At 35.3% G+C, this 24,088-nt stretch overlaps 1 protein-coding gene and 1 pseudogene across 1 annotated transcript; one reads left to right on the forward strand and one right to left on the reverse strand.

Annotated features, from left to right (window-relative positions):
• The first annotated feature begins 3,350 nt into the window (after positions 1-3,350).
• On the forward strand, positions 3,351-5,852 carry LOC141594030 (uncharacterized). Its single transcript, XM_074414245.1, has 3 exons — positions 3,351-3,502; positions 3,882-4,013; positions 5,419-5,852. Exons 1-3 carry the CDS (start codon positions 3,413-3,415, stop codon positions 5,689-5,691), a joined length of 495 nt encoding a protein of 164 aa, XP_074270346.1. The 5' UTR covers positions 3,351-3,412; the 3' UTR covers positions 5,692-5,852.
• Positions 5,853-6,381: 529 nt separating this feature from the next.
• Positions 6,382-10,242, reverse strand: LOC141596180 (ras-related protein RIC2-like; annotated as a pseudogene).
• Between the last annotated feature and the right edge of the window lie 13,846 nt (positions 10,243-24,088).

A 24,088-nucleotide genomic window follows, 5' to 3' on the forward strand; every position in this document is an offset into this window, starting at 1 on the left:
TACAGTTTTTTAAATAATGGTCAAAAATAAAATATTTGTTATTTTGGGTCGGTTTTGAAAATATTTGTCAAAATGGTGTTCACGTTGGCTCGGGTTTTCAAAACCTAAAATACGGAACAAACACGCCATTACCAATGGCGTGTTTATGAAAAAAACACGTCATTAGCATTGACGTGTCTTTACAGTTTTTTCTCAGCTGACAGACTCCCCATGAACTTAAAAAAAGGAAAAGAAAAAAATTATACACAGACACGAGTGGCGTGTTTCCTCTCCAAAACCCGTCATTCCCAATGGCGTGTTTCCCTAGTCCATTATATAGAAGTTTTTTTTCCTACTTACTATAAACATGCCATTTTGACAAATATTTTCAGGTTATGAAAACCCGAGTTTACGTCAGTGGCGAATCTAGGTTTCATGGAATGGGGTGTTTCATAAAGTTCATGACATAAAAGACGCCAAAATATAATGAGTCGAAGCAGGACCATTCTTGACATTTTGAGGGTCCCCTGCGATATTGAATAGATATGCCCTATTTGGCGATTACTTTGTAGTATACAAAATATAGATGGTTGTTGTAAATAAATTAACTGGATGCAATGACCGGGTTGTAACCTATTGAGTCAATATGAACTTGGATAATTCCAAACAAAAAAATTATCTTTAATGTGTTATCGTATTTGATGTGAACCGAACTCTTGTGTTTATTGCGGATTAAAACCAAGTTCAATGCAGATCCGGTACCTTATTTCACATTTTAGTTTTTACTTTAAGGGGTGTTTGGTTGGAGGCTTGGAATGGAATTAAATGGATTCTAGTCATTCTAGTGACTGGTTGGAGTGTTTTGGAATGGAGTTAGAATCCTGATGGATTCTCAGGATACCCCAACCCCTTGAAATCCCATACCCACCTCCTTCCCATAGATTCAAACTCCATTCCTTCATGTTTATTTTTCTAATTAACAAAACATGTTTTAGAAGGTATGTTAATTCCATTCTCGTTTCATATTTGATGCCTATCGAGTATAGAGCTAATATAGTAATAATAATATCTAAATTATTTAGTTGCTGGGATTCGAACTTGGGTTGCTTAAAAGGTGGGAGGCTATTTCTACCACTGAGTCACTGAGGTTTATTGCAATGTAAGAGCACATGGCTTACGTGGACACCATTTTGACAAATATTTTCAAAATTAACCAAAAACGACAAATACTTTATTTTTGAGCATTATTTTAAAAAATCGTTCTTCATTTATTGATTAAACACTCATTTACTAGTTACACTCAGTAAACGAGTGTTTTTATATTAAGGACCATTATAACATGTAAGACGGTTTTACATAACCAAATAAGAAAGATCCATTCAATTGAATTTGTAATAGACAAACAATAGGTCTCATTTGTGACGGATACGTTTGTGACGGGTCAAATATCACTCACATGCTAGATAAGACGGGTCAAATATCACTCACATGATAGATAAGACAAAAAGTAAAATACATAGGAAATCACAAATGATTTGTCTTTATTCTTTCATATGAGTTTTATTTGACCTATCACAAACTTGTGACCGTCATAAATTTGTGACGGATATCACCGTCACAAAACGAGAATTTGTGATGGACAAAAGGGAGATGCAAAATAAGAGGCTCGTGAACACTGGAATCACTGAGCAGCTACATAGACTGATGAAACTGACACACCCATTAAAAACGCATTTGTAGTCTAATCCCAGGCTATATTTCTGATGCAAATCGACAATTTAATCCTTGTTCTCTTTCTCACATTATTACTCAATTATCTCACTGCCATTTTGTCACAGAACGCATGCGTTTCTCACTCGAATCTTTAATCTAAAAGAATAAAGAATGTCTGTACACCCTGAGTAATTAATGCTTATTTACAAACTTGTTTTCTTCACTAGTATTATTGTGGTTTGCAACTTGTAACTTTGTATATTATTGGCCTATTGGCCTATTGGCCATTGGGTAGCCTATTGTGGATCGATATGGGTAACATTATCACATAGTGAAGTTGGTAGTTGGTGCGGTTTAGTGCGTGGTTAAGACAGTGGTATTGTTGTCATTTGCTGATAATTGGTGTAAGGGTGACGTCCCTGTGGCTCGCACAAATACTACTATACAACTAGTTTTATAATAAGTATTGTACAACCATATACATCAATCCGAGCTTATGTGTAATTTTTCTGAGTTTTATAAGAGTTTATTTTTTTATGTTTAAGTGTGTGAGTTCAGAAACTTTACAACATAACTCGGATTCTTTTAAACAAAACTCGAAAACTTTAATACACAGCTCGGATTTTACACCGTACAACTGCATACAACTGGTTGTATAATCTACTAATTGTTGTGGCTCGACACCAAAATGATTAAGACTAAGATATTATTGTTGGCATTAGGTCTTGGTTTTCCTTATCCTTTTTCAGCATTTTAAGCTGGGCTTGACTTTATAGAATTTACTTCTTTTTTTCTTAAGTCTATCAGAACTTGAGCTCCTATCTACATAATTACAACTCTTTATTTAACCAGGATGTCAGGATGAATATGAGTAATAATCCACGGTGAAATGAATTTTTAAAATGTGAGTATCATTTATCAAATTAAAAGTAAAGAATTTGATAATCTTATAGGTTATATGGATTAAAAACATAAGAAATTTGATAATACAGATAACCCTGATTTTTCATACTTTGTGGATTAGGGTAACTTGATAAGGATGTCATCTTGTATGTGTGCATTTTTGAGTTATTGATCCATTGTGACCATTAGCTATTAGAATACCTTGCAAATGGGTCATTAAGATCGGGTACTGGTTAGAATGGTTCAGGTTAATTCAAGTTGTATAAGATATGTTTACATTCAGCTTTTTTCCGATTTATAAATTATAGTGTGTTATTGTACTCCATCATATAGAAAAACAATCAATTTAGGACCTATACCGTAAAACTAACCAAATAGATACGGAGTACAAGTTAATTATATTCTGATTCCTCCGTTAAAACATAAAATTAGCTCGAATTAAGTTGATACAAATCATAAAACAATACCATTTTTCATCCTATATAACCAATTACGGAGTACAAATTAAAACCGTAAATTATTTATTATTCAGATCACAAAACCGTATCGTATATTTTAATCACCCAAATAGCAAGTAGTTCACATTCCTACAACACCAATCTCCAAAATAGTAAGAACCAACAATAGAAAGGACAATTATATTGCTTCACCATAAAAGACAGGACATACAGTATGCTTGTAGACTGCCGACATCTTCCGACCACGTCACTATATAATCATACTTCACCTACTATATAAAGCCTTTAAATAACCTTACTACAATCACTCCAATTTTTTACTCTTAATATTAACCTTTACAAAGTGAAATTAAAATAAAATGGCAAGTAACCGTATGAGTAAGATTCATAAGAGAGTGGCATTTCATAAGAAACTTCATATTCTCAAAAATCTTATTAACTCCAAATCGGTAAATATTCCTATTTTTAACTAAAGCTTTTATTAGTTTAAATCGTTTTGAATTCATTTACGAAGTATATTTTATAAACTTTTAGATGCACTCAGTAACCTACGTAAAACAGTGTACTATAATGTGGTATATACGTGTATTAGAGAGTTTTTCTATGTTTGTAGTATGATTATCATGCATCTAATTTATGAAATTCCCAAATGTAAGATTTATTTACAGTTAAATTTAAATTCATTTATCGAGTATTTTATAAACTATAATGTCGTACACTTATCATGCATTAGAGAGCTTTTCTTATGTTATACTCCGTATATAGCATCTAATTTATGACATTCCCAAATGTAAGATTTATAGTAAAATTTATTAATCATTTTTGCAGGAAAATGATTATGCAATAATCATGGATGCATTCTTGTACATATCTGCCTTAACCATGAAGCTAAAAGCTCTTCAAGGAGAAGCAATGAGCCAAAACAACATTGTTGAGCAACAAGAGCAACAACCTTCCATGGTTGGTTACTTCATTTTACTTCTATGTCCTTGATTTAAAAATTTATTATTTTACCATGCATTATTATTACTATTATAAACTGTTTTTTTTTCCTACGTGGTACTCTCCTATCGTTTTAAATTATGCATGGACGCATGGTACACTCGTTTTCTAAGAACATCCCTGTTACTTGGAAGTTTTTGTGCTTCTTAAAATACCCTAAATGCTCTAATTTGTCTCTTTATCATATATATTTTGAAAAAAAAATGTGAGTATTAGGCAGGGCGAATGCAGGATTTAACTAAAGGGGTGGCACACCAAAAAAAAAAAATTGCAGACAACATTTATACATTAAAATTCTAACATCGTCATTACATAGTAATATAATCATAAAAAAAATATAGCAACAAACCCTAAACCAAATACCAACAAGCCCAGGTGCATTATTTTAGAGGGAATATTTATTTTCGGCGATAGAATGTACCAGGGCTGTCCCTGACATTTTGGGGGCCCTGTGCAAAAAAATTTTGGGAGGCCCCTTCAATACCATATACTCCTATTATTGTCATAAAGGTAAAAAAAAATAACCAAACAGTATCATAATCTTCATTTATAAGATAGCGGGAAATTTTACATGGGATTACTTCGAAAAGTGTGTAATTGTATCCATATAAAAATATATATGATTAACAAATAATATTAGTATGCAATTGATATGTTGGACAATTATTGGTTATACTAGCCTAACATCCCGTTTTCGAGCACTTCTAGGATCATGTTGTTGAAAATTCAATTCATTACCAAAAAAAAAAGGTTAATCCAAGACTCAAACATGTGACCATTAAGCAAGTATACAAGCCACTTACCATCAAACCAAGAGTATCATCATGCTAAACTAGAGCGCTTTAATTCTAAACATAGATTTTCATTTTTTTTTTTTTTAATTTAAAGTGAGGGCACGTGTCACCTCCCCCTTCTCCCACCCCCCACCCAAAAAAAAAAAAAAAAAAAAACCGCCACTGGTACTAGGTAGGAAAAACCTAAAATTTATTTGACCCTCTCTACAATAATTTTACGGTAAGTGGTTAAACTTGGGTGAATTTCCCAGGAGATCCAGATTCAAGCCTCCCCAAGAGCAAAATCTTGTGGAACATTCTTGATTTGAGTCCATGCCTAATTAATAGACTTCGAGCCTGTCATCTTCAGGTGGCTTACCTGGTATACGTGGTCTGCAGGCTATCACGTACATCCGAGGGTTTACTCATTGCGCACCGAAGAGAGCGGCTGCGAGTTCCCTCGTCACAAAAAAAAAATATTAAAAAAATAAGTCTTGTATAAGAGACTATGTATTTATCTTAATTACAATGTTGAATGTGTTAAACTCGCGATTTCTTCTTCTACTTTAATTAGTTTATTTTTTTTCCAGAGGTTGAACATGGAAAAACTCGACAACAAGAAAATTCGAGTGAACATAACAATCGAAAAACCGATGGATAATTATCTCGAAAATATTTTAGAAGCATTTGAAGAGAAGGGCATCAATGTTATACATGCTAGGATTTCATGCAATGGTCACTTTGTCATGGAATCCATTTTGGAAATTAATCATGCTTCTAACAATGATTATGGCCAAGAAATTGATGAAAAGATATTGAGTGAAGCTATTCTTAAAGCAATTGGAAAATGTAATGCTAATTAATTTGTAAGTTTAGTTATGTAAGTGTAACTCTTATTCACGTACGAGGTTAACAAAGATTATGTACGTCAATGTTTCAAACTTGAAAGTGATGTGTAATTGTGTATGCTTAATTTAGGGACATTGACTTAAGAATGTTAAGATTCTCTTAAGAAGGTTATTGAATGAGAAATAACTCAAAATCTATGTTACTCCGATATTTCACTTAGCTGCCGTGTCGCGTATCCGACACCTATTTGTCCGATATCGACATGACACTCGACATGCGTCAGACACAACATACACCTGTGTCGGAGAGTCAGGGTAACACAACTAGTCAAAATACATATGCCTTGACACCTTCGCTTCAACCCTTATTTGCTTGGTCGTGAACTCGTGATCCAAAAACCACTAATTTGGTTTGATCCCCGTATCCACTTTGACTCGGCTCATATGTCTCCCTATCGCTCTTTCTAGGCGCTAATAAAATGGAAGAGAGATTTGATCGGGAATAAAATAGTCTGGTTACTAACTACGGAATAATACTTCCTCTGTTACATTGAATTTTTTACAAACGTAAACAATTCAATGAAACATAAGAAGTATAATGTAAGAAATTTGAATTTCCGATCTAACATGTCCATGATCATCCAATAACCCAGTAGGCTAAAACATCATCGACGATACCATCATTTGCTATCGCATTAACAAACCTTTTCTTCACCGACTCGAAAACTTTCGTGTTTCTATATAATAACTTCATAAATGACAGACAAGTGTGAATGTCTAGTACTCTGGAAAATGAAATAATTGAAATTTCTCAGCTACACACAAAGGGAACTCTTACAAAACTAAATAATACTGTAAGATTTACCCAGAATCGTCTAACTAGAGCAACAACCACCTTTCTTAACATCGGAAACTTCTTTACCAATGTCGATTTTCTCACCAGCGGGCACACCCGACCCATTTGCATCATTCCCGGCCTCCATAGCCTTCTTACTCACGACTCGGTATATTTGGGTAAGGAACCTCAGAGAAGGCATTGTCGACGTTGGTGGCTTCGAGGGCAGAAGTCTCCATGAAATACAGGGATTCCTTCTCAGCAAAGGTTTTCCCATCTTCTGTTTGAACTGCCACCAGGTGGCGAAGGTCGGACTTGTTTCCAATGAGCATAACCACGATGTTGGGATCAGTGTGATCCCTCAGCTCCTTTAGCCATCTCTCGGTGTTCTCGAATGTGGCGTGCCTAGTCACATCGTACACCAGCAGTGCACCCACGGCTCCTCGGTAGTATGCACTAGTAATTGCGCGGTACCTGAACAAAAGATGATTTAAAGGGATCAGGGATTAGTCATTTGGACGAAGCCCAACACTGAAACTCTGAAAATCCCTCGACTTTAAGACCTGTATATACGGAACAATATCTAGCGCCGAAAGAGTGATGCTCAAGAACTGATCCACAGATATAGGGATGTAATTTTAAGTGGCTTTATTTGAAGTTCTTGTATACAAAACTCCTATCTTTATGAGACTCCCCTATATTTCGGAGGGGAGGCAAGTAGAGGGATCCATTTCTGTCCTACAAGCAAAGTGTAAATCTAATTATCCACTCGGCTGACAATTATTCACTACAACCTTGTATACAACAAACCTCCCTACTTTATGCCCTTTTTTTTCACAATTCCATACATCATTGCAACTACATGTGTTCCCTAATTTTTCCCTACAAAATCGCAGACAATACAGATTAAGACACGAAGATACCAGTAAAATAATGGCGATATTTCTATATATCGGTTGATGCTGCCTAAATATCAGCCTTTTTCTATGGGGTGTTACCGTGTTATACAACGAGAAATAACACAACAGTTGTCTGGAATTCTGTTATGTTACAGAGTCAGGTCACTAAACATAACGGGAGCATTTAAATACCACTGTCATACTGTCGTAGGATTATTACACTACTGCCTACACTTAAGACATTTCTCGTACTTAGGCTTATGAAAATTATCCAAGTGTACAAGCACGACTGGGGGTCAAATACCCAACGCGTGTAACAAAGAAAAAAATGAAGAGTTTAACGTAACATATGCTCAAATAGCTAAAACCATAGACAGTCATTCTATCAGCAATATGTAAAAACAGACCATATCTATTCAGATGATCTGATCCCATCAGTGACCAAAGAAAATCTATGAATATAGGTGCACCGTACACCTAATACTAAGGGCTACAGTTAATGCATTACATTACACTTATGTCTGGTCCATATGCTTCAGCAAATATTGCAACGTGTTTATGTAGCTGTACAGGCCGACGCAACAGTATTCTTATACGGAGTTCAGTTCTTCATCTGTCAACATCAGTCATTTATTCCAACAAGATGACTTCCTAATGACAGCAAATGCCGAAAATAATAAAGGTAGGAGAAGGTGCAAATGTCGTCTATGGAACATGTGTAACCCATTTTCCAGTTACAACTTACAAGTAATAGACTTTCAGGGGGTTAATGCTCATTCCTAAGGAAAGTGGATAGAACATCATAACGATATGTGGAAAAAAATACGGAATAACCTCTTATTCAAAATATAGGCACAAGCACCACAACATTCAGATAGATATCTACCAAAACCACGGTGGGTAGAATAGCACCAGCTCAAACCATTCATCCCACACTCTGTAGCCAATGTGCTTCACGTACCTTCGAATGACAGTCAAAACATGCTAGGCACCATTTATCAATTCATTATAGTAAACAATAATATCCCTTGATGACATCGCCTCCAAAAATATCTTTGTAAGTCTCGTACTTATTCATGAGTTTAATCTAAGACAGTCAAACCTAGTGCTAAAAATTGAACTACCTCAATGATCGAGGTAAATAGGTTGTCATAAATTAAAAGGGACGCCTTCTAAGAGGAATGACTTATTTCATAAAAAATGTTTGCATTTTTAAGACACGCGGATAATGGATCACTACTCTGGAAACTGATGAACTTATTAGCCGCAGCTGAAACATTGCAAGGCACAGAACATATTCATATGATGAATGAAAGTTGAAACTCATCAAGAGGATTGTATAATACACTAGAACTTGAAGGCAACAATATGGAGGATAAAAATGAAACAAACATATAATTGAGGGGTTGGAAGAATTCTTTGAACTATGACTAAAAAAGGCAGGAGGACTATTTAACATCAACTATCACGTTTCACCCACCATTGAATTAAATGTTAAGACAGCTTAAGACTAATATAGACATAACATCAACCACGACAAGACCATTTAAAACCATCCATCCTCGTCCAATCCCTCATCGTCAAGCCTACACAATAACTTGTACTATTCATAATTAATCCCTTGAGTATTTGGCCTGGTCTCGCATAAAACGAAAAGCCACAGTTAAGACTACTTATGAGTTATGATAGACACTATACAGGTAACCAACCACAATGAGCACCAACACACCACAATTTAGCAACAGAGAACAAGGTATACTCGATCCCATTCACCTTGAAAGCCAAATGCAGTTTCCTGATAGGTACTCAATTCACCCTCGCGCCAATCAAATGCATTAATACAAAGAAAATCCAACATAATCATCAGCAATGACAGTCAAACGACAACGATTCCGACATCCCCAGCAAATCAAACCTCAAATCGAAAATGACTACTCACCAAAACCCAGATCAAGCCAGATCTAGTAATTCCAAACCCATAAACTCATGAATCTATACTCAATTTCAATACTATACAACAACCTTCAACAGTACACATTCAAACTTACAACAACAAGCAGATCACTAATAACTGCCAAATTTTTGGTAAATCATACCACATTTACAAATCTCCAAACACATCAATAGCAAGATCTCAAATTAAGCAAACCTCACTAATAAAAAACACCAGCATTCACATAAAAATCACATTAATCAACAAAGATCACTAAATAGATTAAAATTTTCACCACATTTTCCAAAACCAAGCAAAACCCAGAACAAATTAACAAAAACCCATAAAAAAACCCAAAAAATTAGCACAAACATTCCACCATATACTCATAACAATGAACAAAGATCACTAAAAAGACTAAATCTTCCACAAAATTTTCAAAAACCAAGCAAAACCCACATCAAATTAACAAAAACCCATATCAAAAATTCAAAAATTGAGCATAAAAATTCAACCTTTCTTGACCAGCAGTATCCCAAATCTGAGCTTTGATAACTTTACCCTCAACATTCAAGCTTCTAGTTGCAAATTCAACTCCAATGGTGGATTTAGATTCAAGACTAAACTCATTCTTAGTAAATCTTGACAGTAAATTAGATTTACCAACACCTGAATCTCCAATTAAAACTACTTTGAATAAGTAATCATAATCATCTTCTGCTCTGTAACCAGCCATTTTCTTTGTAATTTTTTTGAATTTTTATTTTTTTGAATTTTTTGGTTTGATGTGTTTAATGTGAGAAAATAATGCAAGGAGTTAGGTAAAAAAAACTTGGGTTTTGTGTTTAAAGATTGTGAAAATCTTGTGGAGTGGAGAAAAGGGAAAGTTGATTTGGGTTTTCTCTACCAAAGTTAACCTTGTGTGAATGTGTGATAGCATTAAATTTTTAAAATTGTTAATTTTGCCAAAAAAGTGAAATTTTATTTTCCTAAGAATGAGGTAGAAATAGATTAGACTCTTGACTTGTAGGTTGGACTAGGCATGAAGCCATGAAAGGCATGAGTCTCACACTCACCCAACTTGGTGGAATTTTTTAAAAATAAAATGAAATTTTATTTTTTGAATAATGCTTAAAAAAAGTTTTAGTGGAATAGGGTCAATCTCAAAATATTTAGCGAACTTGATTTTTATAAGTTTCAAAATTTAAAATGAGGTGCAGAAAAAGGTGTGTTATTATACGCGACATATGATTGATATTGTTTGTAATGCATGATGACAGATTGACAGTTGCGAAACATCATATTCTCAATGATCGAGAGGAGATGACGGTGTTTGCCTGCCTGCTAAACAGGCGACTACGACTACACTTCGTAATAGGGAGTATCAAACTAGATTATGTGTTAAATGTGAAATTGAGAATATATAAAAAGTATGTTTTGTATACACACGTCAAGTGAACTAACGTGTTTGGTTAAGAACTGATCACGCAGTGTCACGTATTCTAATTCCAACCTAATTTTCGAAAATCATAGCATATATCATATGTAGACTGTATTTCAATAACAGTTTTTTTCTGACACAATTTTTTTAATATCACAAATTCTTGTTTCAGACGGACACTTTTGGTCTTATTTATCAGACGGATAAAATGTTGCCATTTTTTTAAGAAAATGTAACCAATTAATTCACAAAATGTTATGACTAGAGGTGTCATTTTTTACCCTGAAAATGATGTGAACAATAATGGTAACATGTTATTAAAAAATAACAACATTGTATTATAAAATGATGACATGTTACCCGTCTTATTTCAGACCAAAAGCAATGTTCTTAAGAAAAACGGACCGTTTTAGTATTGTTTTCTTTTTCAAACAATATTTTTTTTTTGAACAAACATTCATACGCATTAATACTAAGGACGAAAATCAAATGAGTCCAACGAAATTTTATGTTGGACCAAACACAAACTGATTTGGGAGGAGAAGTGGACAGTTATGGCCCAAATACAAACAAAATTTATGGGCCAAAGGCAAACAATCCAATTTATGGATCAAAAATCACCCTTTTCAACTCAAATTAGTTGACCTCCTTCCATAAGATTGAAAGCCTCTCCATTAAAGTTGGAAGTGGGCCGTGTCTTATGCCGCCCCACTGTATCTGAAAAAAATGACACGGCCCGGACCCTTAAAGTCGGGCTTCATGTTGTACCGTGTCGTGCTAGTCAAATGAAATACCGGCCCATGAGCGTTGTGTCGTACTTGAGTGTGCGTTAACAATTCCTCCATTTTAACCCAATTTCTTTGTATTTCGAGCGTGCCCAAGCGTGCGGTGCTCAGGTGGGCCGTGCCTAAGTTTGGTCTTTTTTCTCAAACTTCAGCCCAGGCACGACTCATAGCGTGCTGTGTCGTGCCAACCCAACAGCCCACCCGAATGTGACCCGAGATCCAAATTGACCCGATCAGACCCGGACTTTCTTGGCCTATAACAGAGCCGACCCGAAATGATCGGATCCGAAATCATCCAGCCCTAAAATGATCATACAAAACATAACTCTAATTGACCGAAAAAAACTTGGAATGACGTTTTATTACTTTTATCATTGACCCGAAACAAACTCGACCAACAACCTGAAGCAGACTTGTAACCTAAAATGACCCGACCCGAACTAACCCGAAAATGTGACAAATCCGAAATGACCCCGGCCGAACCCGACTAACTGACCCCTTTGCGAGGTCTACTAGTATTGCTTAAATTGTTACTATGATACCGTTTCAAATTGGGTTGCTATATGTTTTTCTTGTTAACTTGAGCGACCTATGTCGCACATAAAAATCGAACCCCCAACTTCACATAAGAATAATGGTAAGATTATTGGTAGAATGGTAGTATTGAGACAAGACTCACTCAAGAGTCAAGACTATCAATAATTTACCTTAATCTTGACAAAATTTTGACAACATCTTAAGTTGAGTCTTGGAGATCAAATATTCAACTTAAGACTACACTGCTTCACATGAGCTTGACCCAACTTTCAAAATAAGACATTCAATAAAAGAAACTTATGTGTTATATTATTTTTTTTTTCTTTTTTTTTTAAACCCAACATTTTCTCAAGTAAAGTGAAAAAGTAGAGTCTAAAGCGAGTCTGACTGATAATGTATAAAGTTTAAAGTAAGTTTGAGGCTAGTCTAAACAATAAAGAAATAAGAAAAGTAAGTGAAAAACTGACGCGACAGAGTTTAAAACCTTATAAAATCTTACCAATAATCATACCCTAAGAATATATCTCAATATATCATATCGCTTTTAAGTGAGACATATTTTTTACAGCTAGTCTTGCTTGTGACGGACTAATTCCGTCACAAGCTTGTGACCTCTCACAAAAAGGGAAAGGGGACAAGGCACCTTCCATGTACTTCCCACTCACCTCTAGCTGGGTATTTTGTGAGAAAAAACAGTATCCGTCACAAACTTGTGACGGATATCATCCGTCTTCAATTAGATTTGTTGTATTTTTTACTAGTCGGCTATATGTACATCTTGGTGACAACTTGCGTTATTATATGGTACGAGAGCAGAGTAACAACTTGCCATACTACATTACTACCTTAAGTGACTTATTTTTTACTAGTCGGCTGGCTATATGTACATGTTGGTAACAACTTTTGTCATTATGGTACGAGAGCAGAGTAATAGTTTAAATTAGGCAGGCAGTGGCCATTTGTGCAGGATCAACTGAGAAGACGACCAAAAGAAGTAAAGAAGCTGGAGAGACACTCTGTTTCTGCTCTCTGCTGGTGTTAACATACATCATTTCTGTCACATTCATACCACTTTTACAAGCAATGAGAATTCATGTTCCTGTTTTACTTCTGAAGTCAACATTTCCTACTTCTCATTTAATTTTGCTGCTGCACTTCATTTATTTCCTCGGTTTTTGCATGCCAAATTGCTAACCGGCCTCTGTATGTACTTCGTGTATCCGTTGTCGTTTTTCTCCCGTACCAATTTAAGTGTAAGGCGGCTCGTGTTAAATACAAATTCTACGTAAAACGACTTATTTCTAGGTATAAAAGACTAAGGTCTTGTTTTTTTGGACTGAAATTTATAGGATCTGAACTGAATTGAACTTATAAGATCTGAACTGAACAGAATTTATAGGATCTGAACTTAACTGAACTTATAGGTTCTGAACTTAACTGAACTTATATGATCTGAACTGAACTTATAAGATCTGAACTGAACTGAACTTATAGGATTTGAACTGAATTTAAATTAAGTGACGTATAGGATTTGAACTGAAATTATAGGATCTGAACTGAACTTAACTGAACTTATAGGATCTGAACTGAACTTATAGGACCCGAACTGAACTGAACTTATAGAATCTGAACTGAACTGAACTGAACTTGGATCTGATCTGAACTGAACTGAACTTATGAGATTTGAAGTGAACTTAAATTAAGTGACTTTAAGTCCAAAAAAACATGGCCTAAAAGGTAGCAAATTCCAAATTTTCAAAAAATGGTTTAGAATATCAATTTTGTTACTCAGAACTCTTAAATATAAACCTTAACATAAGTATAAATGATGTGATGAAAATTCGTTACCCTAAAAGTTTATTTCTAGGTTTGCCTCCTGACTAAAATATGTCGTGTTGTGTATGAGTATATCTAATAAAATCCTCATTTTAACACAAATTCTCATTATAGACGGAACATATCCGTCTACAGCTATAAACAGACCAAATATGCACCCAATTTAAGCAAAACGAGCCAAATGTCACCACCATAACACCAAATGTCAGCAGTGTCGTTACCTAAGCTACAGCAGGTAGTTTATCACATGGAAATGGTACTGGTGACATTTGACGTTAAAGTGGTGACATTTGGCCCATTTTGCTTAAAGTTGGTGATATTTAACTGAGACGAATATCCCCCGTTTATACTGAGACGCTTTGTCATTTTAGACAGTTGTAACTTGTAAGCGTGAAGTGAATCTAAAACAACTTGTGCATCTGATTAGTAATGAGCATTAATTAGCGCAAAAGATTGTTTTGAAGCCGTTTCACGAATCACGCGTAAAACTGTATTGTTAAGAGAGACTACTACATACAGTACATATTAAAATAACATTACACTTTAATTTAGTTTTTAATGTAGTAAGGTTGCAAAATGTTACTAGGCTTGAATGTAAACATAAATTTAGAGGATCTTGATTGCAGTGATAATTACAGATGAATACTTACGTGGAGTAGTCATTAGATCTGATAAGGAGATTCCTTGAAATCAACAAGAAGATAAACTTCAATCTTTTGCCTTCTTCTGCCTTCCTTATTCTCTAATTTTCTTCTTGTGTGTTTCTCTTAATGAATATGAATTAGGTTAAAACCACAAACAGGTGTAGCTTTTATTATATAGGTGGCAGGAGGGGCATAATTAGATAAGTGAGCCTAATATGTTAATGGCCTGTAAACATTAACCGTAATCCACTTAGTCTATTACTCCGACTAAAAACCCGAAACATCATATTTAGCTATTATCTATTAGAGTGACTGACGTCAGTAATTAGGTCCACATAATAGAGAATTAATATGATAATTCTTACATTCTCCCACTTGGACCATATTACTGACCTAAACATAATGTCACGTGCAAACAGAGTCATAAGTCGCGCAGAGAACTAAATGAATACATAATGGGTTTATCTTAATTACCCTGATCATTCCGAACAACTGGTTGAGTCATGGCGGAAACACTACTATACAAGAGAAGTGGTCCTTCCATGTACTACGGACCAATCATTTAGAATAATCAGTCTGTACAAGGAGCAAACGTAATCCCCGATAATGTCCTTGAGGAAAAGGACTGATTCTGTTAATCGTGCAATAATAATGTATAGAATAACAATAATACGATACAGAAAATCGTTCGGAAACCATCATCATAAGAAAACATAAGTTGATTAATCAAAATATAAGTGTCATCATTACAAAACACTAGCATGATCCAAACACAAATGAAAAGCCTTAATGATTATCCTCCAGACCCATATCAGTAGCATGCTTTAAAAATGTCTTTGGAGGTAACCCCTTAGTTAAAGGATCTGTTATATTGGCACTAGTCGTGATGTGCTCAATTGACACAGTGTTTTTCCGAACTTCCTCCTTAACTGATAGGTATTTCATTTCCATGTGTTTTATACCTTTAGAATACCTATCATTCTTCGAAAAGAAGACAGCTGCGGCATTATCACAGTAAATTTTCAGCAGCCTTGCAACAGAATTCATAATGCTAATCCCTGAAAGAAAGTTACGCAACCATAAAGCTTGAATAATAGCCTCAAAGCACGTTACAAATTCAGCTTCCATAGTGGATGAGACAATAATTGTCTGTTTAGCACTCTTCTAGGAGATTGCCCCCCAGCTAACGCAAACACATAACCAAAGGTGTTTTTCCTTGAGTCCACACATCCTCCAAAATCTGAGTCAGCATATCCAATAATCTCAAGCTGATCAGTATGTCTATAAGTGAGCATTTTGTCCCTTGTTCCCTTTAAGTACCTTAAAACTTTCTTAGTCGCACTCCAATGACCCATTCCAGGATTGGACTGATATCGACCCAACATACCCACTGCAAAACTTATGTCAGGTATTGTACAGACCTGCGCATACATTAAGCTTCTAACTAGAGATGCATAAGTAAAGTTTTTCATGGCTTCGTTCTAGTTCAGTCTTAGGACACATACTTAAGCTGAACTTGTCCCCTTTCTGAATAGGAACATCATTGGGATTACATTTTACCATGTTAAATCTTTCTAAGACCTTCATGATATAGGCTTTCTGAGACAACCCTAATGTCCTTTGTGATCTGTCTCGAGATATTTCCACCCCGATCACATAGGACGCCTCTCCCATATCTTTCATCTCAAAGTTGCTTGATAGGAAATCTTTAGTTTGATGTAATAGTCCCAAATCACTGCTTGTGATGAGTATATCATCGACATATAAGACCAAAAATGCAAACTTACTCCCACTGATTTTCAGGTATATACACTGATCAACAGTGTTTTCTTGAATCCAAAGGACGTGATGGTATTATGGAACTTAATATACCATTGCCGAGAAGCTTGCTTAAGCCCATAAATGGACTTCTTTAATATACAGACTTTGTCCTCTTTGTCATCAATAATGAAGCCTTCTGGCTGAGCCATATAGACTTCTTCTTCCAAACTCCCATTCAAGAATGCCGTTTTCACATCCATTTGATGTAGCTCTAAGTCAAAATGAGCTACTAAAGCTAAAATGATCCGTAAAGAATCCTTCTTAGAAACTGGAGAGAAGGTTTCATTATAATCAATGCCTTGTTTCTGATTAAAGCCTTTAGCTACCAGTCTGACTTTATGTCGTTCAATATTACCTAAGGAGTCGCGCTTGGTCTTAAAGACCCACTTGCGGTAAATGACCTTATGACCTACTGGTAAATTGACCAACTCCCAGACCTCATTCTTAGCCATAGACTCCATCTCTTCTTTCATGGCATTAATCCATTTATCGGAATCATCACTATTCATAGCTTATGAAAACGTAACCGGGACATTATCCACACTAATGTCAAATTCACATTGATATACTTCATAGTCATCTGAAATAGCTGGCCTTCTAGGTCTTGTAGACCTTCTTAATGTTATTTCAGGTGCTGTATCAACAACCTCAGTGACGATGTTATCATTCGGGAGTGGAGGATCATCAACATTAGGTTCCACAATATTGACTGAGTCAACATTATCATTATGTGGAACTTCATCAATAGAAATTGGGGGCAAAGGAACTGGAATTGCCACCCTAACCTCATTGACGACGACATCCCTTACCTGATCACTCCCACTAACTTCGCCATTCTCAAGGAATTTGGCATTTCCGGTTTCAACAATTCTTGTCTTGTATGCACGACAGTAAAACCTATACCCTTTGGACTTTTCTGGATAGCCGATAAAGAAGCCACTAATGGTTCTAGGATCAAGCTTCTTTTCATGTGGATTATTAATGCGTGCTTCTGTTGGGCATCCCCATACATGTAAGTGTTGAAGACTTGGTTTCCATCCTTTCCACAGTTCAAATGGTGTCTTTGAAGCGCTTTCTTTCGGGAACCCGATTTCCAACATACACAAAGATCATAAGGGCATGCATCCACAACTTCATGGGTAGATTGGTATTACTCATCATTGTCGTCACATCCTCTAATAGGGTTCGATTACGCCTCTCAGCAACACCATTCATCCAAGGAGAACCAGGAGTTGTGTACTGAGGGACAATACCCAAACTTTCAAGGAGTTTTGCAAAAGGACCAGGATGTTGTCCTGATTCATCATATTTGCCATAATATTCACCACCCCTATCTGACATTAAGATTTTCACTTTCTTTCCCAATTGCCTTTCCACCTCCTTAATGTAAACCTCTAAAGCGTTTACTGATTGAGATTTTTCATTCAAAAGGTAAAGATAACAATAACGTGAATAATCATCAATAAAGGTGACGAAATATTTCTCTCCGCTCATGGAGGGAACATCAAATGGACCACATATGTCTGTATGTATAATTTCTAAAAGAGCAGTGCTTCTTGTGGACCCTTTCTTGGTGTGTTTGGTTTGCTTACCCTTAATGCATTCCACACACGTCCCAAAATCCGTAAAATCAAGAGAAGGTAGTATATTGTCTTTAACCAATATGCTCATTCTTTCTCTTGAAATATGGGCCAAACGTTTATGCCACAAGAAGGAGGAACTTTCATTAGACCTTCCACGTTTCGAACTAACATTATTATGCAAGGAAACATTATGAGAAACACAAAGAGATTCTGAAAACAATTTATCTAAATAAATTCGATACAATCCGTTTTCCAAAATTCTAGAACCAACAAAAATATTGTCTCGAAACATCTTTGAAACAACCTTGTCCAAAACTTAATTTAAAACCATCATTATCGAACTTAGAAACTGAAATTAAATTGCGTCCGAAGGAGGGAACATAAAGGGTATCCTCCAACTTCAACTTAAATCCAGTGCTTAATTCCAAGCTAAACCTTCCAATGGCTTCTACGGAGGCTTTATCTTTATTCCCCATGTATAAGGAGGTCTCATTTGGATTTATGGTTCTTGTCGTAAGGAATCCCTGTAAGGAATTCGAAACATGTACATTAGAGCCTGAATCTAGCCACCATGTATTAGAAGGAACTTCAACATAATTTGATTCGAAACATACTAAAGCCAAAGGCTTACCCTTCTTTTCGAACCAATTCTTACGCTTTATGCGAGTCATTCGAAAGTGCCAGGTTTTTACGAAAAAAAACAACTTTTCTGCTTCTTGATATCCTTCTTTTTGCCAGATCCAGACAGCTTATCAGAAGGGCCAAACTTCATGCCCTTTCTGTTTCCAAACGTACCCTTAGATTTCCCGCTTACATGATGCACATGATGTGCCTGGGATAAGCCAGTACTCTTACTTGAGGCATCAGCCTCATCTTTTGTTTGATTCTTCCGCTTCTCGAACCAGTTTATTGGTCAATTCATTAACACTCCAAATTTCCTTAACAATGTTGTAATGAAGATGGAAAGCATCAAACTTATCAGGCAAAGAGTTGATGATAAACTGGGCGAGGAACGGATCCTCAACTTTCATGCCCAGTTTTCCCAACTTAGCTGCCAGATTCGTCATGTGTAACACATGTTGCTGCATGATGGTTACACTCTCATTATACTTAGAAGTGGTAAGTTCAGACATAAGCCTTCCAGCTACCGCTTTATCGGTAGTCTGAAAGCGTTCCTTAATGATTTTCATGTACTTACTTACCGGGCGTGTTCTGACTGTCTCCGAAATGGAGGACTTAATGTTTGGTGCAGTGGTAAGACGCAAAAACTTTAGGCAAAGACTATCAGATTTCTTCCACCAGTTATACTCTTCAAGTACTTCTTTACTCGCATCAGAAGCTGGTTCAGCTCGAGAGTTCAAGGATCCCTAAATAGAACTCGAGATGCTTTTTCCATTCTGAGTAATTAGTACCATCAAGTTGTGGAACAGCTTGGACACAGTTATTGAGAGAGCTTTGCAATGGTACTGCATTATGAACAATGCTCAAAACATTAGGCTTTGAGTTTAACACACAATAACAATTATGACTAAGACTTGAAACTTAAATGAGTAACTCATAAACATTCATCAGGCAAGTATAGTATCTGTGGACAACCTACACATGCTTAATTACATAATAGAGTATACTCTCCTTAATGAGTGTTTCACTTTAATGTCAGGTTACCTGTGGGTAAAACCTTAATACAAGTTACTTTACTCTCCTTAATGTGTGTTTTACTTTAATGTCAGGTTACCTGTGGGTAAAACCTTAATACAAGTTACTTTACCCTATTAGATGCTTAGTCGGAAATTCACTACATAATTTGAGTCCACTGTGGCGAACCTCAACCTAATGTGAATGTTCAATATGATTCCATTATGAGATTTGATCGCGTACGAGATGAAATCACTGTGGTGAATTTCAACTTGTCATAATGCGAAAGTCTCTTACATTCGATATCAAATGATATATTTACACAAATAATATGTAGGCTTACAACAACAATATGATAATTATATTAACTTATGTACTTAATAATATAAATATCACACGAGCATACATAATCAAACATAAGGTATCGTAAACTATAATGCGAGAAGGTACTTATTCATGCTTAAGAGTTTCGATCGAGTGAAACATTAGCTCGATCGAGAACTATTACAAAAAAAAAACATAATTTTTAACCAAAAATGTCCTGAAACTCAATGAAGACGTCAGAATTAGGCTTAAAAACGCTAACCCTGCTATGCAGTCTGGTTTAGAACACCGTTTACACTCGAAAAACATTATTATAACATCGAAATCCGACACTCAAAACTAATGAACAGTAACTTTCTGCGTGAACAGTGCACGTGAATAGTGCTGTCGGTGAACAGTGTAGATGTGCGATTAAGAACCATAAACAATAAAATACAAACATCATACGAATTGAAATAATTTGATTAGGACATCATAAAAATTGAAATAATTCAATTAGGGCATCATAAGAATTGAAATAATTCAATTCGGGCATCATAAGAATTGAAATAATTCAATTAGAGCAGCGGAAACAATCATAATCAAACGAGTAAACAATCAACCATGAATGAAAATAATAACATCATAATTAAACATTAATTTCATTCAAAAGACATAATTGAAACATTAATCAGAACTATAACTGCAATCACAATCCTGCTCTGATACCACATGTAAACATAAATTTAGAGGATCTTGATTGCAGTGATAATTACAGATGAATACTTAGAGTAGTCATTAGATCTGGTAAGGAGATTTCCTTGAAATCAACAAGAAGATAAACTTCAATCTTTTGCCTTTTCCTGCCTTCCTTATTCTCTAATTCTCTTCTTGTGTGTTTCTCTTAATGAATATGAATTAGGTTAAAACCACAAACAGGTGTAACTTTTATTATATAGGTGGCAGGAGGGGCATAATTAGATAAGTGGGCCTAATATGTTAATGGCTTGTAAATATTAACCGTAATCCACTTAGTCTATTACTCCGACTAAAAACCGAAACATCATATTTAGCTATTATCTATTAGAGTGGCTGACGTCAGTAATTAGGTCCACATAATAGAGAATTAATATGATAATTCTTACATCGAAATCTAGTTTCTATGATAGATCAATGAAGTACGTAGATCTGTTTTGTAAGTCGTTGTCAGAAGCAAGATTCGACATACTCATTTGAAAACATTTTTTTTAATGAGAAAACTTAAAAACGTAATTACTATGTTAAAGATTTTCGACCTACAAAGATAACATGAGTAATGTGCAAAAAAGAATGTGACAAATGGAGTTGAATGAAGGAGTAATATACATCACTAGTTTAATTTGTAGCTTTATCGTTATTATATGAATATGTACTTGTCTCAATTATTAAGTACATTTTGATATGATAACTCAGTTAATACAGTTAGTCTTGCTGAAGACGGGCCAGAGCAAGTGACGGGTAATCCAGTCATAAAACGGATAGGGGGGACAAGGTGGGGGCACCCCATGTGCTTCCCTCTCTCCTCTATTTGGGTCATTTGTGAGAGGAAATGGTATCCGTCACCAGGGCTGTAAATGAATTGAGCCTGCTCGACAAGCCCTCGGGATCGGCTTGGTCAAAACTCGGCTCGAGATCGGTCAAACTGAGCTCGAGCTCGGGCTCGGACTAAGATGAGCCCAAACCGAGCCGAGCTCGAGCACACTGAGGCTTGGCTCAGGAGCTCGTTATTTTTAAAATTACTTATTGTTTTTCAATATATTTACTTAAATAGTATCAATTTTAAAATAAATAAATTAAAATATTAGTTTATAAGATAAAATTGCATAATAATTGTTATTATAAGCTAACAAAAAGATAATATTCTCGTTTGAATTTGAATTTTTAAATAAAAAATTACGTTATAATTAAAATAATGCTCGAAAAAATGGTACGCAAACAAAGCTCGGGTTCGGGTTCGAGCTCGTAAAATATCATATGAGCCGATCCCGAGCTTTGATTTCAAGAGCTCGGGTTCGGGCTCGAACTCGATTTTTACAATATGAGCCGAGCTCGATCATAGGTAATCTCGAGCTCGGCTCAGCTCGGTTACACCCCTATCCGTAACTCCAAATTGACGGATACATGCCATCTTCAATGAGATTTTGTGCAGTTAACAGTTAGTCTTGCTGAAGACGGGTCAGACGCTCGGAGCAAGTGACGGGTAATACCAGTCACAAAACGGATAAGGGGGACAAGGTGGGGGACACATGTTCATCAATTAACTTAGGTAAAAGTTTCACTTTGAAGTTGATAAAGTTTCACTATGATAAAATTGGATCGTAGAAACATGTATAATCGTAAAAGCATATTATGATTTTACATTTATAATTTTTTAATCGAGAAGGATCATGCGATCCTACAAAGTTATATTTACTTTTCAAGAGACTTGTATACAATATTTACATTATCAAATAGCAATCGGATTACCATAGACGATATAGAGTATAGACATCACCGTAATTTCCTCGTTTATTTTCGCACATTATACAGGATCATAATTATTAATTAAGACACAAATGCCAATATCGTGAGAAAGTGAAGTTTGAATATAAAACCTTATTACATACATAAATGTCCTATTTCGTACGCATTTACATTATTTTTTGATTAAACATCACTAAGGTTGCAATCAATATATATCACAGGAAAATAACACTTGAACTTTGACTAACATCTAGATTCGAGATTCGATATAGATTAAAACAAACACAAATACTTTCGTAAGACAGTTTTACACAAGTTTATTATAAAACAGACTTATCTTTATATAATTACATTTCCCGACTAATATGATTATGTTTGAATACATTTTATACTATCGTCATATAAAATCGTCTTTCACAAGACCAACTGTGAAACAAATAATGATAATTATCACATGTAAATTAAATCTCAAAAGACATAAATATATCCAAATTGTTATATGTAAATGATCAATACAAAAAACTAATTATACACAAAAACAAATTAAACTAAATAAAAATTAACAATCACATAATATTCACATACCATATGTAATTTCAGTTGTTCTTTTCTTAACCCTTTTTTGAAAAGAAGAAAAGAGTGATGAAATACAACCCCAAGAAGCATCAACACATGTTGCACCTCTTCTTGTACAACAATTACCATTATTTCTAGACTCTAAAACATTCTTAAGCTTAGCCATCAACTCTTCCTCTGTTATTATTCTTCCTTCTGATCCAATATACGCGGTCCGTCTCATTGGAGGCGACCAAATACCGCTTTTATCATACTCAAAATCGAACTCAAATGAATCAAAGTACTTCTCTAAGAGCCTCTCATTCTTTGAATTTGAAACAAGTTGCACTTTTGTAGGACATTGTGTTTTTGGTGATGTTGATGATGTTGAACCTTCCTCATATAACATTGATAGCCGCCCTTATAATCCTGCCCGACTAGAATCTGGACTAAACCTGATAACAGCCTTTATAGTCCTGTCTGGCTAGAATCTGGACTAAACCTGATAATTATCCTTATAGTCCTGCCTGACTTGAATTTGGACTAAACCTGATAGCTGCCCTTATATAGTCCTGCCTGACTTGAATTTGGACTAAACCTGATAGCTGCCCTTATATAGTCCTGCCCGACTAGAGTCTGGACTAAACGAGATGGTATTATTACGAAATAAATAACAATTGTACCTAGCTAGTAGTATAGTACAAAGAATTATGATTAAGATTGTTGATATTGAGAAGAAGTTAGGAAATTGGAGGGGTGTATATGGATATATCCATATATTTAAGGGTAACGAGGTGGGGAAATTATTAGAGTGACTTTTTTTTAATGATAAAGACGTGTATGGCTGTCTAGAATCAATGATTGTAGAGGACGTGGGTTCTTGCAAAGTTGTAGTAGCATGTTATTTGAAAGCTTTTATGTTTGGTGCTTTGGGTTTATATACCCGGATTCTTCTTTAAGACAGATAGATATATATCCGTCATAAATAATAAAACAGATTAAATAGATAGATAAAACAAAATGCAGAATATCTACTAAACGGATCAGATTCATTTATATGAAACAATATTTTACTTGTTTACATGTAAGACAGATATAATCGT

The sequence above is a fragment of the Silene latifolia genome, chromosome 8 (genome assembly GCF_048544455.1).
Source record: "Silene latifolia isolate original U9 population chromosome 8, ASM4854445v1, whole genome shotgun sequence".
Lineage (NCBI taxonomy): Eukaryota > Viridiplantae > Streptophyta > Magnoliopsida > Caryophyllales > Caryophyllaceae > Silene > Silene latifolia.

Bases quoted from the DNA above. Each gene is read 5' to 3' on its own strand.
- LOC141594030 (XM_074414245.1), top strand. From the start codon at position 3,413: ATGGCAAGTAACCGTATGAGTAAGATTCATAAGAGAGTGGCATTTCAT. The intron at 3,503-3,881 runs GTAAATATTCCT...TCATTTTTGCAG, and splicing joins ATCTTATTAACTCCAAATCG to GAAAATGATTATGCAATAAT. The intron at 4,014-5,418 runs GTTGGTTACTTC...TTTTTTTTCCAG, and splicing joins AAGAGCAACAACCTTCCATG to AGGTTGAACATGGAAAAACT.